General features: G+C 48.8%; 1 protein-coding gene and 23 non-coding genes across 24 annotated transcripts; all 24 read right to left on the bottom strand.

The window, feature by feature from the left end:
- Window positions 1-3,887: 3,887 nt before the first annotated feature.
- Trnav-uac (transfer RNA valine (anticodon UAC)) lies at window positions 3,888-3,960 on the bottom strand. The gene has a single exon. It is a non-coding gene; the product is annotated as a tRNA-Val (tRNA).
- A 240-nt stretch (window positions 3,961-4,200) lies between these two features.
- Trnav-uac (transfer RNA valine (anticodon UAC)) lies at window positions 4,201-4,269 on the bottom strand. The gene has a single exon. It is a non-coding gene; the product is annotated as a tRNA-Val (tRNA).
- Window positions 4,270-8,144: 3,875 nt separating this feature from the next.
- LOC144153413 (uncharacterized) lies at window positions 8,145-9,255 on the bottom strand. Its single transcript, XM_077685061.1, has one exon. The coding sequence runs from the start codon at window positions 9,177-9,179 to the stop codon at window positions 8,145-8,147; it is 1,035 nt and encodes a 344-aa protein (XP_077541187.1). The 5' UTR covers window positions 9,180-9,255.
- A 380-nt stretch (window positions 9,256-9,635) lies between these two features.
- On the bottom strand, window positions 9,636-9,708 carry Trnav-uac (transfer RNA valine (anticodon UAC)). The gene has a single exon. It is a non-coding gene; the product is annotated as a tRNA-Val (tRNA).
- Window positions 9,709-9,950: 242 nt separating this feature from the next.
- Window positions 9,951-10,023, bottom strand: Trnav-uac (transfer RNA valine (anticodon UAC)). Its single transcript has one exon. It is a non-coding gene; the product is annotated as a tRNA-Val (tRNA).
- Window positions 10,024-10,264: 241 nt separating this feature from the next.
- Trnav-uac (transfer RNA valine (anticodon UAC)) lies at window positions 10,265-10,337 on the bottom strand. Its single transcript has one exon. It is a non-coding gene; the product is annotated as a tRNA-Val (tRNA).
- Window positions 10,338-10,579: 242 nt separating this feature from the next.
- Trnav-uac (transfer RNA valine (anticodon UAC)) lies at window positions 10,580-10,652 on the bottom strand. Its single transcript has one exon. It is a non-coding gene; the product is annotated as a tRNA-Val (tRNA).
- Window positions 10,653-10,894: 242 nt separating this feature from the next.
- Window positions 10,895-10,967, bottom strand: Trnav-uac (transfer RNA valine (anticodon UAC)). The gene has a single exon. It is a non-coding gene; the product is annotated as a tRNA-Val (tRNA).
- Window positions 10,968-11,209: 242 nt separating this feature from the next.
- Window positions 11,210-11,282, bottom strand: Trnav-uac (transfer RNA valine (anticodon UAC)). Its single transcript has one exon. It is a non-coding gene; the product is annotated as a tRNA-Val (tRNA).
- Window positions 11,283-11,524: 242 nt separating this feature from the next.
- On the bottom strand, window positions 11,525-11,597 carry Trnav-uac (transfer RNA valine (anticodon UAC)). Its single transcript has one exon. It is a non-coding gene; the product is annotated as a tRNA-Val (tRNA).
- Window positions 11,598-11,819: 222 nt separating this feature from the next.
- Trnav-uac (transfer RNA valine (anticodon UAC)) lies at window positions 11,820-11,892 on the bottom strand. The gene has a single exon. It is a non-coding gene; the product is annotated as a tRNA-Val (tRNA).
- A 242-nt stretch (window positions 11,893-12,134) lies between these two features.
- On the bottom strand, window positions 12,135-12,207 carry Trnav-uac (transfer RNA valine (anticodon UAC)). The gene has a single exon. It is a non-coding gene; the product is annotated as a tRNA-Val (tRNA).
- A 242-nt stretch (window positions 12,208-12,449) lies between these two features.
- Trnav-uac (transfer RNA valine (anticodon UAC)) lies at window positions 12,450-12,522 on the bottom strand. The gene has a single exon. It is a non-coding gene; the product is annotated as a tRNA-Val (tRNA).
- Window positions 12,523-12,764: 242 nt separating this feature from the next.
- On the bottom strand, window positions 12,765-12,837 carry Trnav-uac (transfer RNA valine (anticodon UAC)). Its single transcript has one exon. It is a non-coding gene; the product is annotated as a tRNA-Val (tRNA).
- A 242-nt stretch (window positions 12,838-13,079) lies between these two features.
- Window positions 13,080-13,152, bottom strand: Trnav-uac (transfer RNA valine (anticodon UAC)). The gene has a single exon. It is a non-coding gene; the product is annotated as a tRNA-Val (tRNA).
- Window positions 13,153-13,394: 242 nt separating this feature from the next.
- On the bottom strand, window positions 13,395-13,467 carry Trnav-uac (transfer RNA valine (anticodon UAC)). Its single transcript has one exon. It is a non-coding gene; the product is annotated as a tRNA-Val (tRNA).
- A 242-nt stretch (window positions 13,468-13,709) lies between these two features.
- On the bottom strand, window positions 13,710-13,782 carry Trnal-uag (transfer RNA leucine (anticodon UAG)). The gene has a single exon. It is a non-coding gene; the product is annotated as a tRNA-Leu (tRNA).
- Window positions 13,783-14,024: 242 nt separating this feature from the next.
- Trnav-uac (transfer RNA valine (anticodon UAC)) lies at window positions 14,025-14,097 on the bottom strand. The gene has a single exon. It is a non-coding gene; the product is annotated as a tRNA-Val (tRNA).
- Window positions 14,098-14,339: 242 nt separating this feature from the next.
- Trnav-uac (transfer RNA valine (anticodon UAC)) lies at window positions 14,340-14,412 on the bottom strand. Its single transcript has one exon. It is a non-coding gene; the product is annotated as a tRNA-Val (tRNA).
- A 241-nt stretch (window positions 14,413-14,653) lies between these two features.
- On the bottom strand, window positions 14,654-14,726 carry Trnav-uac (transfer RNA valine (anticodon UAC)). Its single transcript has one exon. It is a non-coding gene; the product is annotated as a tRNA-Val (tRNA).
- A 242-nt stretch (window positions 14,727-14,968) lies between these two features.
- Trnav-uac (transfer RNA valine (anticodon UAC)) lies at window positions 14,969-15,041 on the bottom strand. Its single transcript has one exon. It is a non-coding gene; the product is annotated as a tRNA-Val (tRNA).
- Window positions 15,042-15,283: 242 nt separating this feature from the next.
- Trnav-uac (transfer RNA valine (anticodon UAC)) lies at window positions 15,284-15,356 on the bottom strand. Its single transcript has one exon. It is a non-coding gene; the product is annotated as a tRNA-Val (tRNA).
- Window positions 15,357-15,598: 242 nt separating this feature from the next.
- Trnav-uac (transfer RNA valine (anticodon UAC)) lies at window positions 15,599-15,671 on the bottom strand. Its single transcript has one exon. It is a non-coding gene; the product is annotated as a tRNA-Val (tRNA).
- Window positions 15,672-15,913: 242 nt separating this feature from the next.
- Window positions 15,914-15,986, bottom strand: Trnav-uac (transfer RNA valine (anticodon UAC)). The gene has a single exon. It is a non-coding gene; the product is annotated as a tRNA-Val (tRNA).
- Between the last annotated feature and the right edge of the window lie 141 nt (window positions 15,987-16,127).

The raw sequence follows: 16,127 nt of genomic DNA, 5'->3' as shown, positions 1-16,127 counted from the left end.
GAGTATGCGAATGGAGATACTTGTGCGAGGATGCTGTGGTTGTAAAATGTTTCAGTTTGTACCCCGCGGTTGATACACGCTTCGTAGTTAGATAACGTGTGGGGGGGGATATGTTCTTCTCGTGGGGGGTGTAATGTGACAAGATGGAGCTGTAGCTGTTTTCGAGGGGTGCGAGGTGGGTAGCGTCCTGGTCCGTGCCTCTCCAGATAGCTAGTGTTGAGGATGGGAATGCCCGGGAGTGAAGTTCTCAGACGGCAGCGTGAGCCGCTTCGTTCCCAACAAGGAATGAGTGAGATAATAGCTACTTTTATGTCTTCAGGCAACCGTTCCAGGACTTGGATGGCCTGGGGTTGTGCCAACTTAGCGTGGGACGATCAGCAGGCTTTCCGACAGTCCGAAACGATGGTATAGATATGGTTTATTTTGGTGAATGGTGGTTGCATGGGCTATAACTAGGGCTTGTGCAGAGCTTGTAGATAAGTTGAAGTACGTTGCTACGGTGGCAATTTCTCCTTTGGAGTCGAGCGTCACCAAGGTGGTGCCTAGTGTCGGGCACGATTCCGAGCGATATCCGTGTATTGCGTTTGAGAGTCGTCTGTGTATTTCTTCGTAAGTTTGTGGACCCTTGCCTCACCGCGGCCTCTATTACAGGCAGGGTGCATATGCTTGGGGATGGGAGAAACCTGGGGTTTCTTGGGTTTGAGGTTAGGTCGTACGTGTTTGGCCTTGGTCTTCCGATGTGTTGAAGCGCCTTCTTCCCTGTTGGAGTAAGTGCTACGCGATAAAGTTGTGAGTTTTGCTGGGCTTCAATTGCTGCTTTAAGAGTGTTGTGTAGGCCCAACCGGGGTAGTTTTTCTTTGGAAGTGTACATGGGAAGGCCTAAAGCCGTTTTGTATGCTTTTAGAATGAGCACGTTCCGCTTTCCGAAATTTTGAGGTTCGAGTTTGATAAAGGTAGTTCCATATGTTATCCGGCTAAGTAGAAGGGCTTGCAACAATTGGCATGGGTCACTTTCGAAGAGGCCCTATTTTTGGCCTCAGAGTCGGCGTATGAGGTGGCTGAGTTACGTCATGGTTTTGAGAAATGGCGGCAACAGGGCCAAAATCAAACCATCACAGTGGAAAGGCACGCCAAGAAGTCTAAGTGTGCACACTTCGGTAATTGGCTGCCCGAAACTTGTGACGTCTGGGTCCGGAGTGCAAGGGGGTAAACTTCCTCGCGTCCTTGCCCTGATGATGCGAGTGCTGATTCAGATAGTTCACGTGTCAGTCCGCTGGGTACAAGGTCTGAGATCGTTTCATCCACCGCCTCTTGTAAGGCGTGTTGTTGCTCCCTGCTGGAACCTTTTACTATCCAGGGTGTTAATTTGTCGGCAAAGAATTCATGCTTAAGATTTGGTATTGTATTAAGTTTTGGGGGAAGTAGAGGGGAAATTACAGAGCCGTGAGGTGTGCTTTGGCGGGCGTAATAAATGTCGGTGACACAAGCTCTTCACGTTTGATAGTGGCTGTGCGGTTTCTGAAGGCTTTGAAGGCAGTGAAGGCTTTGGCATAGTTGATAGCTTTTGGCTCCGAAGTGAGTCTGGTTAAGATTTTCTATGATAGCTTGATGGGTAACTTTGTTGAAGGCACCCTTGGCATCGAGTGCCAGTATCGGTTTAGGGGTGGTGTGGCTAGGCAGATAAATGACCTGTTCCTTCAGTTGTAGGAGTGTATTTTGAGCGGAGAGTTTCTTTTGAAGTACGGACATTGTTAGATGATTTAAGTTTTGATCTTCAAGAAAGTTGACCAATAGTTGATGTACCAGGGCCCGAAAACATTTCCTACGCATGAGCTCAGAGAGGTTGTCAGTTTGACGTAGGCGAGATGAGTTTGGTTTTGGTATAGACGCTATATCACAGTGCCTCCACTGTGCCTGTCGTGTGCCCTCGTGCAAATGGCAGTTAAAGAGCTTAAGGATCGATTCTAATGTTTTATGATCCAGATTGCGAAGGACGCGGTTAGGGATTCTGTCTTTTCCGGGTGTGGTATTACGACTGAGAGTAGCAAGGATTGATTGCAGTTCTTTAAAAGTGAGGGGGGCATCATGTTCTTGATTGGGTAGGCTCGTGTACCACGGGGTTGGCGTAGCTGGGCGGGTGTGGGAGTTCCAAAAAGGTTGTTACGGATAGTTTCGAAGTACCTCCCTGGCGTGAATGTCACAGTTCGCAATAGTTGCTCTGTCTTGTGGTTGGCTTGGGTGCGAGATTTGCTGCTATCTAGGAAATGGCGGAGTAGGTACTACGCTTTTGTTGTTCTAAAGATGGCTTTGAGCTTGTTACAGAAGGAGTGCCAGCTTTGTCTTTGTAAGTTGGCGGCATGCGCTTGTTGCGTGAGAGGGTTATACACTTCTAGCGTTATTTATTTTCCAGTGTTTCCATTTCTTTGTTAAGCTCCTTCGCGGTTCTCATGTGTTTAGAGTGTGCACGCAGCTGACGTGTTCGTAGTAAGGGCAATTTTTTGCGTGTATTTCTGTACCCGCTGCTCCAATGTCTGTGTCCATGCGGTTAGGTCTGTTTGTATAGGCGGGGGGTGGGATCGCATCTTCGCATAAAGCGGACCACTTTGTTAGGTTGGCTAATCCTGTTTTTATGATTTGCTCCTCATGGATAGTCCTAGAAAGATAATGTTACAGTCGCTCCCCAATGCTGTCGACAGGCATAACCACGGCGAGGGCCTGTTCACCGGCTATGCGAATCTGATGGGGAAGGTCCTCCACTGTACCACCAGCCTCTAGCTGCGGCGTCACCAACCGAGTCGTCGATCCCTTGTCGACGACGCCGTGCACGCGTCAGCACTCTCTCATCACGTTGGTGACATTGCCGTACGCGGTCAAGGCGACGCGCAATCCTTCATCGGTCACCCCGTACAACACCCAGTGAATTTGGATCCTTATGTCCTGGTTAGTCGGGTCGACAATCAAGCAGCACTTTCATGTCCGTGATAGCAAGAATTTTCTTCGCCGCTTCAGCGATCTTGAACGTGACAGCCCACAAGTGATTCATTTGATACGCCCCCAGGGTGATAACGTCCGGGAGCAGTGCCAAATAACCGAGCGCGTCACGAAAAACCTCAACTCTGTAAGGCCTCTCACCAACGCCAGCGTGAAAAAATGGATTAACCACTGTACAATATGTAGGAAGACTTGGCGGAACGTCTCGATAACCTTCGTTGTCCGAAGCAGAAACCCTGGAACCACGGCCCTCATGGGCCGCAAACCTTGCTGCGGCGGAGCTTTCCATCCTGCGTCCGCTCTCGGCGGTGACCGGAAATGGAACCCTACACCACGGAAACCAGGCTGAACGGATACTGGACCTTTCCGTAGTGGGCCGAGGGCCCCACAGCGCTTTCTGCTATGCTTCATTCAGTCGTCTACGAAATGGGAGGGTAAAGTCTGGGGGGGAGTCTGGAGAAGAGGGAGAACCATTTGTTTCCCTTAGCATTTAGAAGCAATATTATATTCGCAGATTACGAGTTCTCTAGTAAAATAAGCATTTGTTGGTATTTCAAAAAACTGAAAAATGCGGCAAAAGGTTGTTTCCGCAAGGATCGAACCGGGGACCTTGCGCGTGTATAGCCCACGTGATAACCACTTCACCACGGAAACGAGGCTGAACGGATACACGACCTTCCCGTAGTGGGCCGAATGCCCTCGGCGCTCTCTGATATGCTTCGTTCAGTCTTTCAACCTAGGGAGCCCGTATAGCCTGGCAGGGAGTCTGGAGAACAGGAAGAAATGTTTGTTTCCCTTAGCATTTACAGGCAATATCCTGTTCGCAGATTATGAATTCACTTGTAAAATAAGCCTTTGTTGATATTTCAAAAAAAAAGAAAAATACGGCAAAAGGTTGTTACCGCCCGGGATCGAACCGGGGACCTTGCGCGTGTAAAGCGCACGTGATAACCACTGCACCATGGAAACGAGGTTGAACGGATACACGACCTTTCCGTAGTGGCCGACTGCCCTCGGCGCTCTCTGCTATGTTTCGTTCAGTTTTTTAACCAAGGTGGAGCGTAAAGTGCTGCGGGGACTCTCGAGAAGAAAGAGAAATATTTTTTACCCTTAGCATTTACTGGCAATCTTCTGTTCACAGATTACGAATTAACTAGTAGAAAAGGACTTTGGTTATGTTTCCATCAACAGAAAAATACGGCAAAAGGTTCTTTCCGCCCGGGATCGAACCGGAGACCTTGCGCGTGTAAAGCGCACGTGATAACCACTACACCACGGAATTTTTGTTTATTGCCACATTCTGACAGAGAACAAGCACACAAAGCAAGGAAAACAGGTACACAAAGCTGTAACATACACTGATAAAACTGCTAACAGTCTTTTGCTAGCAGGAAATGGCTAAAACTGGTTAAGGTTTGTCAGCGACTTCATTACTGGAAGCCATTCCGGGGGGTAAGGCTGAGTCTTCCAAACCTCTACAATCAAACGAACAGTTTCTCCAAAGTATTCCTTGGAACGCTTAGCACCAACATCGCGGTGGCGTATAGCCATGCGAGATTTCCATATGCCGTGCAGAGCCAAAACCATCACCACATCATACGGCAACCCGCCGTCATTCTCGATGGGTATAAACCTGATTCCGTAGGCGTCTAGAGGGAAATCTTTCTTCAAAGTCCTCTGAAGCACATCCCAAAAAAAGACCCCATATCAACACTCTAAAAACACGTGTTCTACTGTCTCCGGCTTTTTGCACGGATAACAGTCAACCCCCCACGGAACGTACAGTCCTTTCTCTTTTTGCCACGTTTTGACTGGTAGGACACCCGCGTGGAGCTTAAAAAAGAACGTTTTCACCCATGGCGGTACCGCCATAGATTTCACGCGTTTAAGCACATCCTGGCCTGGCCCTGCACGGTACATTGACCGGTACAGTGGAACTGGAAATACAGAGTCAACGAGATCATTATACAATTTTTTCCGCGTTACGCTACATAGGTATTCCATCGTGAAGCGGGCACGCAAAAACTGGGTCGCTTGAACAACTTCGCGGAAGTATCCCTTCATTGTCAAGACAGGGAAACGTGCTGACGCTATAACAAAATCGGGTAACACCACAGACAACTTCATTTGGCAAACAGTACGCAAAAAGGGGTCTTGTACATCCCGAAGGAAGAGAAAACGATTGACAACCTGTCGTAAAAACAAATGAGACAAGGAAAGGCCCCCGCTACGCACGCGCCGAAACAAGTTCGTTCGACTTGTTTTTTCCCACGTGGACTCCCAAATTAACACGGCGAAAACGCGGTGCAACGCCTGCACATGCGCACGCGAACAGTGTAACACCTGGAGCACGTACCATATTTTACTTATTAAGAACACATTGCAGACTGAGCCTCTTGCAAAAATGGAGAGCCCAGTGCCTTGCCATTTTTCTGCTCTATCGCGCAATTCAGCTGTCTGTCTGCGCCAATAGGGATCACTGTCCTCGTAGTTTTCGAGAGGCACACCTAAGTATTTGGTTGGCGTCGTCTGCCAGCTTATGCTTTCAAACACCTCCGGGGCTTCTTCCCATTGGCCGTGCCAGAAACCTAAACATTTTTGCCAGTTCACACTGCTGGCACTGTATTTACAAAAGGCCTTTAGTGTCTTTACAGCTTCGCTTATGCTGCTTTTATCAATAAAGAAAAGTGCAATGTCGTCGGCATAGGCCAACACACGCACCTCACACGACTGTAGTCGAAAGCCGTTGATGGTTTTGCTTCCAATAACACTCAAACAAAACGCTTCTACATATACAGAGAAAAGCCATGGGGACAATGGGCAACCCTGACGTACGCCACGTTGAACCTGCACTGCTTTGCTGAGCGACTTGTTCACAACGAGGCTAGTTGAACACCCACTATACGCCATGCGCACTCCTTGAAGAATAACAGCCCCTACATTTATATGCTCTAACATGGCTATAAGGAGCTCGTGTGATACCTGATCGAACGCCTTCTCCAGGTCTACCTGGAGCATTGCTAGAGAACCTTGAGTGCTGTCGCAACACTCAAGAACACTTCGAGCAGTATGAATGTTCGTTACTATCGACCGCCCCTTTATACCGCATGTTTGATGCGGTCCAACGATGTCCCTAATAACAGTCTGCAAACGACTCGCCAGAATTTTCATTAAAATCTTATAGTCTACATTAGTGAGACTGATTGGGCGATACCCAGATACAGCTCGGAGTTTGGCGTCATCATCTGACTTAGGAATAAAAATGGTGTTCGACTCATGAAAAGACGGTGGCAGCACACCATTCTGATACGCCTCAGCGTATAACGTACACAACACTGGACTTAGGCACTCTTTAAACTTTTTATATAATGCAGCGCTTAACCCATCGGGGCCAGGCGTCTTTCCCGGGCTCAACTCCTCTATAGCTTTTCTTACTTCATTCTCCGTTATGTCTGTTTCGAGCAGTGCTGACATCTCTTTGTTTAGGCATGGTAACAATCTCAAAAATTCATCCTTAAACGCCACGACATCAATAGCGTGACGTGCAAACAGTTTGTCGTAAAAGTTACAAAAACAGCGTTCTATGCTGGCTTGATCCTTGTACAAGACGCCTTCGCTTTCTATTTCCGCTATCGCATTTCTGCGAGCGTACTTTTTCTCGGAGCATAAGGCTCTTTTGGTCGGCGCCTCTCCCAGCAGCATCTTTTCTGCTCTTGCGCGAACAAGCGCGCCATGATATTTGCCCTGATCTAAGACCTCGAGCTGTGCTTTAACATTCTTTATGTCATCTCTGCACGTCCCCGGCGATCTACATTCTGCTACAATAAGAGCGTCGAGATTACTTCGTAGCGTGGCTTTTTTCTTTTTCTCGTCGCTCTTCATTGCAGAAGAACGTTCAAGGCCTTTTAGCTTAACTTCTTGTTTGAACAGCTCCCACTTCCGAATGAAGTTCGTCACGTCTGAGCTGCTAAACGAGGTCCGTGCGCATGCGTCAACGGCCTCGACGAATTTATCATCTTGCAGAAGTTTGTTGTTCATTTTCCACAAACCCCAGGAGAACGCGTTTCCACGTTTAGCGGCCCTGCCTAGTGTTAACGACACCAGACAATGGTCGCTAAAAGAAACAGGGGTCACTTCGTATTTGTCACATTCACGTGCGAGTTCTACGGAAAGATACACCCTGTCGAGCCGCGCATGACTATTGCCCTGAAAGTGTGTATAGCGAACGGTGCCTGCATTGCTCATGCTATCACCTGCATCTTCCAGGGCGCATCCGGCTACTATCTCATTCAGTACCACCGTACTGGCGTCTCTGAAATTGGTCGTGCTGCTTTTGTCGCGCGCTGAGCAAACACAATTATAATCACCCATTAAAATTAAGAGCCGTTCCGTCTCACACCATGGACGCATTTCTTCAAAGAAAGCCTTCCTTTCGGCTGTATTGGTGGGCCCGTAGACACACATTACACGCCATTCATTGGAACAAAACTCCAAGTCGCACACAACATACCGCCCCGTTTCCGAGGCGGTGACAGTCTTTAGAGCGGCCCCTAAGCTTCTCCGAATTAGAAGTGCGCAACCCGCAGAAAACCCGACCGCATGCGACACGCACACATCATAGCGCGCAATAAAGGGCCGCACCATACGATCCGTCTGGTCCTCCCTCCCAACTTTGGTCTCTTGCAAGGCCACGATGTCCAAATCCTCATCTGTTACGAGTCGATACACCTGATTTTGACGTCTCCGATCCGAAAATCCCCTGACGTTAAGCGTGGCGATGCGCATTGGTTTGCTCAAGTAAACCATGTTTTAGGAGGGAGCTAGACTTATCGCACAACACTTACATTCATGCAGCACGAAAAAGAACGACGCTTCATCAACTGCAAACATCCCATACACGCTCCAAAATCCCGCACTTATAAAACATTCGTATGGCCTGCGGGATTCACGGCCGCTGCAATACACACTGCCACCCTCCCCCCAGCCAAACCTAAAGCTCAAAGCATAAGCATCAGGAACACAATACCCCCTCCAAAAATACTGCCTTGACCCAACTACACTGTTGCGTTTAGTTCGTTGGCGATTCAAGACAGCAGCGCAACAACAAACACTGAGGAACAGGATGGCGACTACCTTTCGTAGTGACGTGCTGGCTAGGAGGGCGGAGCCGAAGTTTTCGTTCGGTCTGGTGGGACGTTGGGCTTCGGCTTGAAGCTCGGACGTCTCACTGAAACCGCCTTAGCCGGGGGCTCCTCGCTGCTGGTGAGTCCGTCACTCTGCTCTGTGTCGTTGCTTTCTCGTTGTCGCTTTGCCACGGCCCCACTCAGGTCCATTTGCACGGCTTCGGCTGCTAGAGCCGACACCTCCGTCGTTCCCTGACTGGCCGCTCCGGTTCCGTTGTCCTCGTTCGACGAGACGTGAGGGGGAGGCGTCTTCGGCTCGACCGGCTGCTCCTTTTCAGGAACGCGCTGGCCATCCTCGGCCTTGACCCGCCCCGCCGACGTCGACTCCTTCACCGCCTTGTCGGCTACTCCTGCAGCTGTCTCCTCCGCTTCTGCCTCGTCCATGAGGTTTTCGCGGAGGTCGTCCTCCCTCGCTGGACCGGTGACGCTGGCATAGGACTTAACGCAGGCGCTTGCATCATGCCCGAAGCGACGGCACGAAGAACACTTCGGAACCTTGCATTCTCGCCTGACGTGCCCCTTGAGGTTGCAACGTAAGCACTGCGGGGCCCTTCCGGCGACGACGACGAGGGCCTTGTCACCCGCCACACGAAGTTCGTGCGGCAGGTCGTCGATGGTCACGCCCGCCTTCAACTTGAGGGTCACCGTACGAAGTGTCGAGCCCTTGTCTTGGATGCCTTCGACGCGCCACCGCTCCCTGCGCACCTCGCCGACACGCCCGTAGGGCGCCAGCGCAGCGCGAACGGCGTCGTCCGGCACGTTGTGCAGCAGCCAGTGAAGCTTGAGGCGGGCTTCTTGATTAGACGGGTCGATAACAAGGCACCGACGATCCTTCACCTTGATATCAGTGAGCGCAGAAATTTTCTTTACACCCTCCGCCGACTTGAACGTCACTGCCCAAACGTGACTCATCTGGTACGCCCCCAACGCCACGACGTCGGGGAGCAGTTCCAGACGAGCCAAAACGTCCCGAAAGTCCTCAACGCGGTAAGGCCGGGCACGCATGTCGGCATGAAGAAAAACCGTGTTTAAAACCGACTGACCTGAAGGAAACTGTGGCAAAAGTACTTGGTAATCATCAGCATCCTGGGCAAATTTCCTGTTGCCGCGGGCCGAAAGGCCCGCTGAAGCCGCTCCTTGGACGGAGCTCGACATTCTGCGACCGCTCGCTAGCGCTACCGGAAGCAGAATCCCGTGATAACCACTACACCACGGAAACAAGGTTGAACGGATGCACGACCTGTCCGTAGTGGGCCGAGTGTGCTCGGCGCTCCCTGCAATGTTTCGTTCAGTTTTTTAACCAACGTGGAGCGTAAAGTCCTGCGGGGTCTCTGGAGAAGAAAGAGAAATATCTTTCTACCGTTAGCATTTAGCGGCAATCTTCTGTTCACAGATTACGAATTAACTAGTAAGAAAGGCCTTCGTAAATATTTCAATAAACAGAAAAATACGGCAAAAGGCTGCTTCCGCCCGGGATCGAACCGGGGACCTTGCGCGTGTAAAGCGCACGTGATAACTACTACACCACGGAAACAAGGTTGAACGGATGCACGACCTGTCCGTAGTGGGCCGAGTGTCCTCGGCGCTCCCTGCAATGTTTCGTTCAGTTTTTTAACCAACGTGGAGCGTAAAGTCCTGCGGGGACTCTAGAGAAGAAAGAGAAATATCTTTTTACTGTTAGCATTTAGTGGCAATCTTCTGTCCCCAGATTACGAATTAACTAGTAAGAAAGGCCTTCGTTAATATTTCAATAAACAGAAGAATACGGCAAAAGGCTGTTTCCGCCCGGGATCGAACCGGGGACCTTGCGCGTGTAAAGCGCACGTGATAACCACTACACCACGGAAACGAGGTTGAATGGATACACGACCTGTCCGTAGTGGGCCGAGTGTCCTAGGCGCTCCCTGCAATGTTTCGTTCACTTTTTAACCAACGTGGAGCGTAAAGTCCTGCGGGGACTCTAGAGAAGAAAGAGAAATATTTTTTTACCGTTAGCATTTAGCGGCAATCTTCTGTTCACAGATTACGAATTAACTAGTAAGAAAGGCCTTCGTTAATATTTCAATAAACAGAAAAATACGGCAAAAGGCTGTTTCCGCCCGGGATCGAACCGGGGACCTTGCGCGTGTAAAGCGCACGTGATAACCACTACACCACGGAAACGAGGTTGAATGGATACACGACCTGTCCGTAGTGGGCGGAGTGTCCTCGGCGCTCCCTGCAATGTTTCGTTCAGTTTTTTAACCAACGTGGAGCGTAAAGTCCTGCGGGGACTCTAGAGAAGAAAGAGAAATGTTTTTTTACCGTTAGCATTTAGTGGCAATCTTCTGTCCACAGATTACGAATTAACTAGTAAGAAAGGCCTTCGTTAATATTTCAATAAACAGAAAAATACGGCAAAAGGCTGTTTCCGCCCGGGATCGAAGCGGGGACCTTGCGCGTGTAAAGCGCACGTGAGAACCACTACACCACGGAAACGAGGTTGAATGGATACACGACCTGTCCGTAGTGGGCAGAGTGTCCTCGGCGCTCCCTGGAATGTTTCGTTCAGTTTTTTAACCAACGTGGAGCGTAAAGTCCTGCGGGGACTCTAGAGAAGAAAGAGAAATATTTTTTTACTGTTAGCATTTAGTGGCAATCTTCTGTCCACAGATTACGAATTAACTAGTAAGAAAGGCCTTCGTTAATATTTCAATAAACAGAAGAATACGGCAAAAGGCTGTTTCCGCCCGGGATCGAACCGGGGACCTTGCGCGTGTAAAGCGCACGTGATAACCACTACACCACGGAAACGAGGTTGAATGGATACACGACCTGTCCGTAGTGGGCCGAGTGTCCTAGGCGCTCCCTGCAATGTTTCGTTCACTTTTTTAACCAACGTGGAGCGTAAAGTCCTGCGGGGACTCTAGAGGAGAAAGAGAAATATTTTATTACCGTTAGCATTTAGCGGCAATCTTCTGTTCACAGATTACGAATTAACTAGTAAGAAAGGCCTTCGTTAATATTTCAATAAACAGAAAAATACGGCAAAACGCTGTTTCCGCCCGGGATCGAAGCGGGGACCTTGCGCGTGTAAAGCGCACGTGATAACCACTACACCACGGAAACAAGGTTGAACGGATGCACGACCTGTCCCTAGTGGGCCGAGTGTCCTCGGCGCTCCCTGCAATGTTTTGTTCAGTTTTTTAACCAACGTGGAGCGTAAAGTCCTACGGGGTCTCTGGAGAAGAAAGAGAAATATTTTTTTACCGCTAGCATTTAGGGGCAATCTTCTGTTCACAGATTACGAATTAACTAGTAAGAAAGGCCTTCGTTAATATTTCAATAAACAGAAAAATACGGCAAAAGGCTGTTTCCGCCCGGGATCGAACCGGGGACCTTCCGCGTGTAAAGAGCACGTGATACCCACTACACCACGGAAACAAGGTTGAACGGATGCACGACCTGTTCGTAGTGGGCCGAGTGTCCTCGGCGCTCCCTGCAATGTTTCGTTCAGTTTTTTAACCAACGTGGAGCGAGAGAAGAAAGAGATATATTTTTTTACCGTTAGCATTTAGCGGCAATCTTCTGTTCACAGATTACGAATTAACTAGTAAGAAAGGCCTTCGTTAATATTTCAATAAACAGAAGAATACGGCAAAAGGCTGTTTCCGCCCGGGATAGAACCGGGGACCGTGCGCGTGTAAAGCGCACGTGATAACCACTACACCACGGAAACGAGGTTGAATGGATACACGACCTGTCCGTAGTGGGCCGAGTGTCCTAGGCGCTCCCTGCAATGTTTCGTTAACTTTTTTAACCAACGTGGAGCGTAAAGTCCTGCGGGGACTCTAGAGAAGAAAGAGAAATATTTTTTTACCGTTAGCATTTAGCGGCAATCTTCTGTTCACAGATTACGAATTAACTAGTAAGAAAGGCCTTCGTTAATATTTCAATAAACAGAAAAATACGGCAAAAGGCTGTTTCCGCCCGGGATCGAAACGGGGACCTTGCGCGTGTAAAGCGCACGTGATAACCACTACACCACGGAAACGAGGTTGAATGGATACACGACCTGTCCGTAGTGGGCCGAGTGTCCTCGGCGCTCCCTGCAATGTTTCGTTCAGTTTTTTAACCAACGTGGAGCGTAAAGTCCTGCGGGGACTCTAGAGAAGAAAGAGAAATATTTTTTTACTGTTAGCATTTAGTGGCAGTCTTCTGTCCACAGATTACGAATTAACTAGTAAGAAAGGCCTTCGTTAATATTTCAATAAACAGAAGAATAGGGCAAAAGGCTGTTTCCGCCCGGGATCGAACCGGGGACCTTGCGCGTGTAAAGCGCACGTCATAACCACTACAACACGGAAACGAGGTTGAATAGATACACGACCTGTCCGTAGTGGGCCGAGTGTCCAAGGCGCTCCCTGCAATGTTTCGTTCACTTTTTTAACCAACGTGGAGCGTAAAGTCCCTGCGGGGACTCTAGAGGAGAAAGAGAAATATTTTTTTACCGTTAGCATTTAGCGGCAATCTTCCGTTCACAGATTACGAATTAACTAGTAAGAAAGGCCTTCGTTATATTTCAATAAACAGAAAAATACGGCAAAAGGCTGTTTCCGCCCGGGATCGAACCGGGGTCCTTGCGCGTGTAAAGCGCACGTGATAACCACTACACCACGGAAACAAGGTTGAACGGATGCACGACCTGTCCGTAGTGGGCCGAGTGTGCTCGGCGCTCCCTGCAATGTTTCGTTCAGTTTTTTAACCAACGTGGAGCGTAAAGTCCTGCGGGGTCTCTGGAGAAGAAAGAGAAATATCTTTCTACCGTTAGCATTTAGCGGCAATCTTCTGTTCACAGATTACGAATTAACTAGTAAGAAAGGCCTTCGTTAATATTTCAATAAACAGAAGAATACGGCAAAAGGCTGTTTCCGCCCGGGATCGAACCGGGGACCTTGCGCGTGTAAAGCGCACGTGATAACCACTACACCACGGAAACGAGGTTGAATGGATACACGACCTGTCCGTAGTGGGCCGAGTGTCCTAGGCGCTCCCTGCAATGTTTCGTTCAGTTTTTTAACCAACGTGGAGCGTAAAGTCCTGCAGGGACTCTAGAGAAGAAAGAGAAGTATTTTTTTACTGTTAGCATTTAGTGGCAATCTTCTGTCCACAGACTACGAATTAACTAGTAAGAAAGGCCTTCGTTAATATTTCAATAAACAGAAGAATACGGCAAAAGGCTGTTTCCGCATGGGATCGAACCGGGGACCTTGCGCGTGTAAAGCGCACGTGATAACCACTACACCACGGAAACGAGGTTGAATGGATACACGACCTGTCCGTAGTGGGCGGAGTGTCCTCGGCGCTCCCTGCAATGTTTCGTTCAGTTTTTTAACCAACGTGGAGCGTAAAGTCCTGCGGGGACTCTAGAGAAGAAAGAGAAATGTTTTTTTACCGTTAGCATTTAGTGGCAATCTTCTGTCCACAGATTACGAATTAACTAGTAAGAAAGGCCTTCGTTAATATTTCAATAAACAGAAGAATACGGCAAAAGGCTGTTTCCGCCCGGGATCGAACCGGGGACCTTGCGCGTCTAAAGCGCACGTGATAACCACTACACCACGGAAACGAGGTTGAATGGATACACGACCTGTCCGTAGTGGGCCGAGTGTCCAAGGCGCTCCCTGCAATGTTTCGTTCACTTTTTTAACCAACGTGGAGCGTAAAGTCCTGCGGGGACTCTAGAGGAGAAAGAGAAATATTTTTTTACCGTTAGCATTTAGCGGCAATCTTCTGTTCACAGATTACGAATTAACTAGTAAGAAAGGCCTTCGTTAATATTTCAATAAACAGAAGAATACGGCAAAAGGCTGTTTCCGCCCGGGATCGAACCGGGGACCTTGCGCGTGTAAAGCGCACATGATAACCACTACACCACAGAAACGAGGTTGAATGGATACACGACCTGTCCGTAGTGGGCAGAGTGTCCTCGGCGCTCCCTGCAATGTTTCGTTCAGTTTTTTAACCAACGTGGAGCGTAAAGTCCTGCGGGGACTCTAGAGAAGAAAGAGAAATATTTTTTTACTGTTAGCATTTAGTGGCAATCTTCTGTCCACAGATTACGAATTAACTAGTAAGAAAGGCCTTCGTTAATATTTCAATAAACAGAAGAATACGGCAAAAGGCTGTTTCCGCCCGGGATCGAACCGGTGACCTTGCGCGTGTAAAGCGCACGTGATAACCACTACACCACGGAAACGAGGTTGAATGGATACACGACCTGTCCGAAGTGGGCCGAGTGTCCTCGGCGCTCCCTGCAATGTTTCGTTCAGTTTTTTAACCAACGTGGAGCGTAAAGTCCTGCGGGGACTCTAGAGACGAAAGAGAAATATTTTTTACTGTTAGCATTTAGTGGCAATCTTCTGTCCACAGATTACGAATTAACTAGTAAGAAAGGCCTTCGTTAATATTTCAATAAACAGAAGAATACGGCAAAAGGCTGTTTCCGCCCGGGATCGAACCGGGGACCTTGCGCGTGTAAAGCGCACGTGATAACCACTACACCACGGAAACGAGGTTGAATGGATACACGACCTGTCCGTAGTGGGCCGAGTGTCCTAGGCGCTCCCTGCAATGTTTCGTTCACTTTTTTAACCAACGTGGAGCGTAAAGTCCTCCGGGGGCTCTAGAGGAGAAAGAGAAATATTTTTTTACCGTTAGCATTTAGCGGCAATCTTCTGTTCACAGATTACGAATTAACTAGTAAGAAAGGCCTTCGTTAATATTTCAATAAACAGAAAAATACGGCAAAAGGCTGTTTCCGCCCGGGATCGAACCGGGGACCTTGCGCGTGTAAAGCGCACGTGATAACCACTACACCACGGAAACAAGGTTGAACGGATGCACGACCTGTCCGTAGTGGGCCGAGTGTCCTCGGCGCTCCCTGCAATGTTTCGTTCAGTTTTTTAACCAACGTGGAGCGTAAAGTCCTGCGGGGTCTCTGGAGAAGAAAGAGAAATATTTTTCTACCGTTAGCATTTAGCGGCAATCTTCTGTTCACAGATTACGAATTAACTAGTAAGAAAGGCCTTCGTAAATATTTCAATAAACAGAAAAATACGGCAAAAGGCTGTTTCCGCCCGGGATCGAAGCGGGGACCTTGCGCGTGTAAAGCGCACGTGAGAACCACTACACCACGGAAACGAGGTTGAATGGATACACGACCTGTCCGTAGTGGGCAGAGTGTCCTCGGCGCTCCCTGGAATGTTTCGTTCAGTTTTTTAACCAACGTGGAGCGTAAAGTCCTGCGGGGACTCTAGAGAAGAAAGAGAAATATTTTTTTACTGTTAGCATTTAGCGGCAATCTTCTGTCCACAGATTACGAATTAACTAGTAAGAAAGGCCTTCGTTAATATTTCAATAAACAGAAGAATACGGCAAAAGGCTGTTTCCGCCCGGGATCGAACCGGGGACCTTGCGCGTGTAAAGCGCACGTGATAACCCCTACACCACGGAAACGAGGTTGAATGGATACACGACCTGTCCGTAGTGGGCCGAGTGTCCTAGGCGCTCCCTGCAATGTTTCGTTCACTTTTTTAACCAACGTGGAGCGTAAAGTCCTGCGGGGACTCTAGAGGAGAAAGAGAAATATTTTATTACCGTTAGCATTTAGCGGCAATCTTCTGTTCACAGATTACGAATTAACTAGTAAGAAAGGCCTTCGTTAATATTTCAATAAACAGAAAAATACGGCAAAACGCTGTTTCCGCCCGGGATCGAAGCGGGGACCTTGCGCGTGTAAAGCGCACGTGATAACCACTACACCACGGAAACAAGGTTGAACGGATGCACGACCTGTCCCTAGTGGGCCGAGTGTCCTCGGCGCTCCCTGCAATGTTTTGTTCAGTTTTTTAACCAACGTGGAGCGTAAAGTCCTGCGGGGTCTCTGGAGAAGAAAGAGAAATATTTTTTTAC

Source organism: Haemaphysalis longicornis, unplaced genomic scaffold (assembly GCF_048455015.1).
Source record: "Haemaphysalis longicornis isolate Haplotype H1 unplaced genomic scaffold, Haemaphysalis longicornis Haplotype H1 scaffold_9, whole genome shotgun sequence".
In the NCBI taxonomy this organism is placed as follows: Eukaryota; Metazoa; Arthropoda; class Arachnida; order Ixodida; family Ixodidae; genus Haemaphysalis; species Haemaphysalis longicornis.
This window is presented reverse-complemented; position numbering and strand designations above follow the sequence as displayed.

Excerpts from the sequence above, each read along its gene's own strand:
- LOC144153413 (XM_077685061.1), bottom strand. The coding sequence starts at position 9,179 with ATGCGTGCCCGGCCTTACCGCGTTGAGGACTTTCGGGACGTTTTGGCT.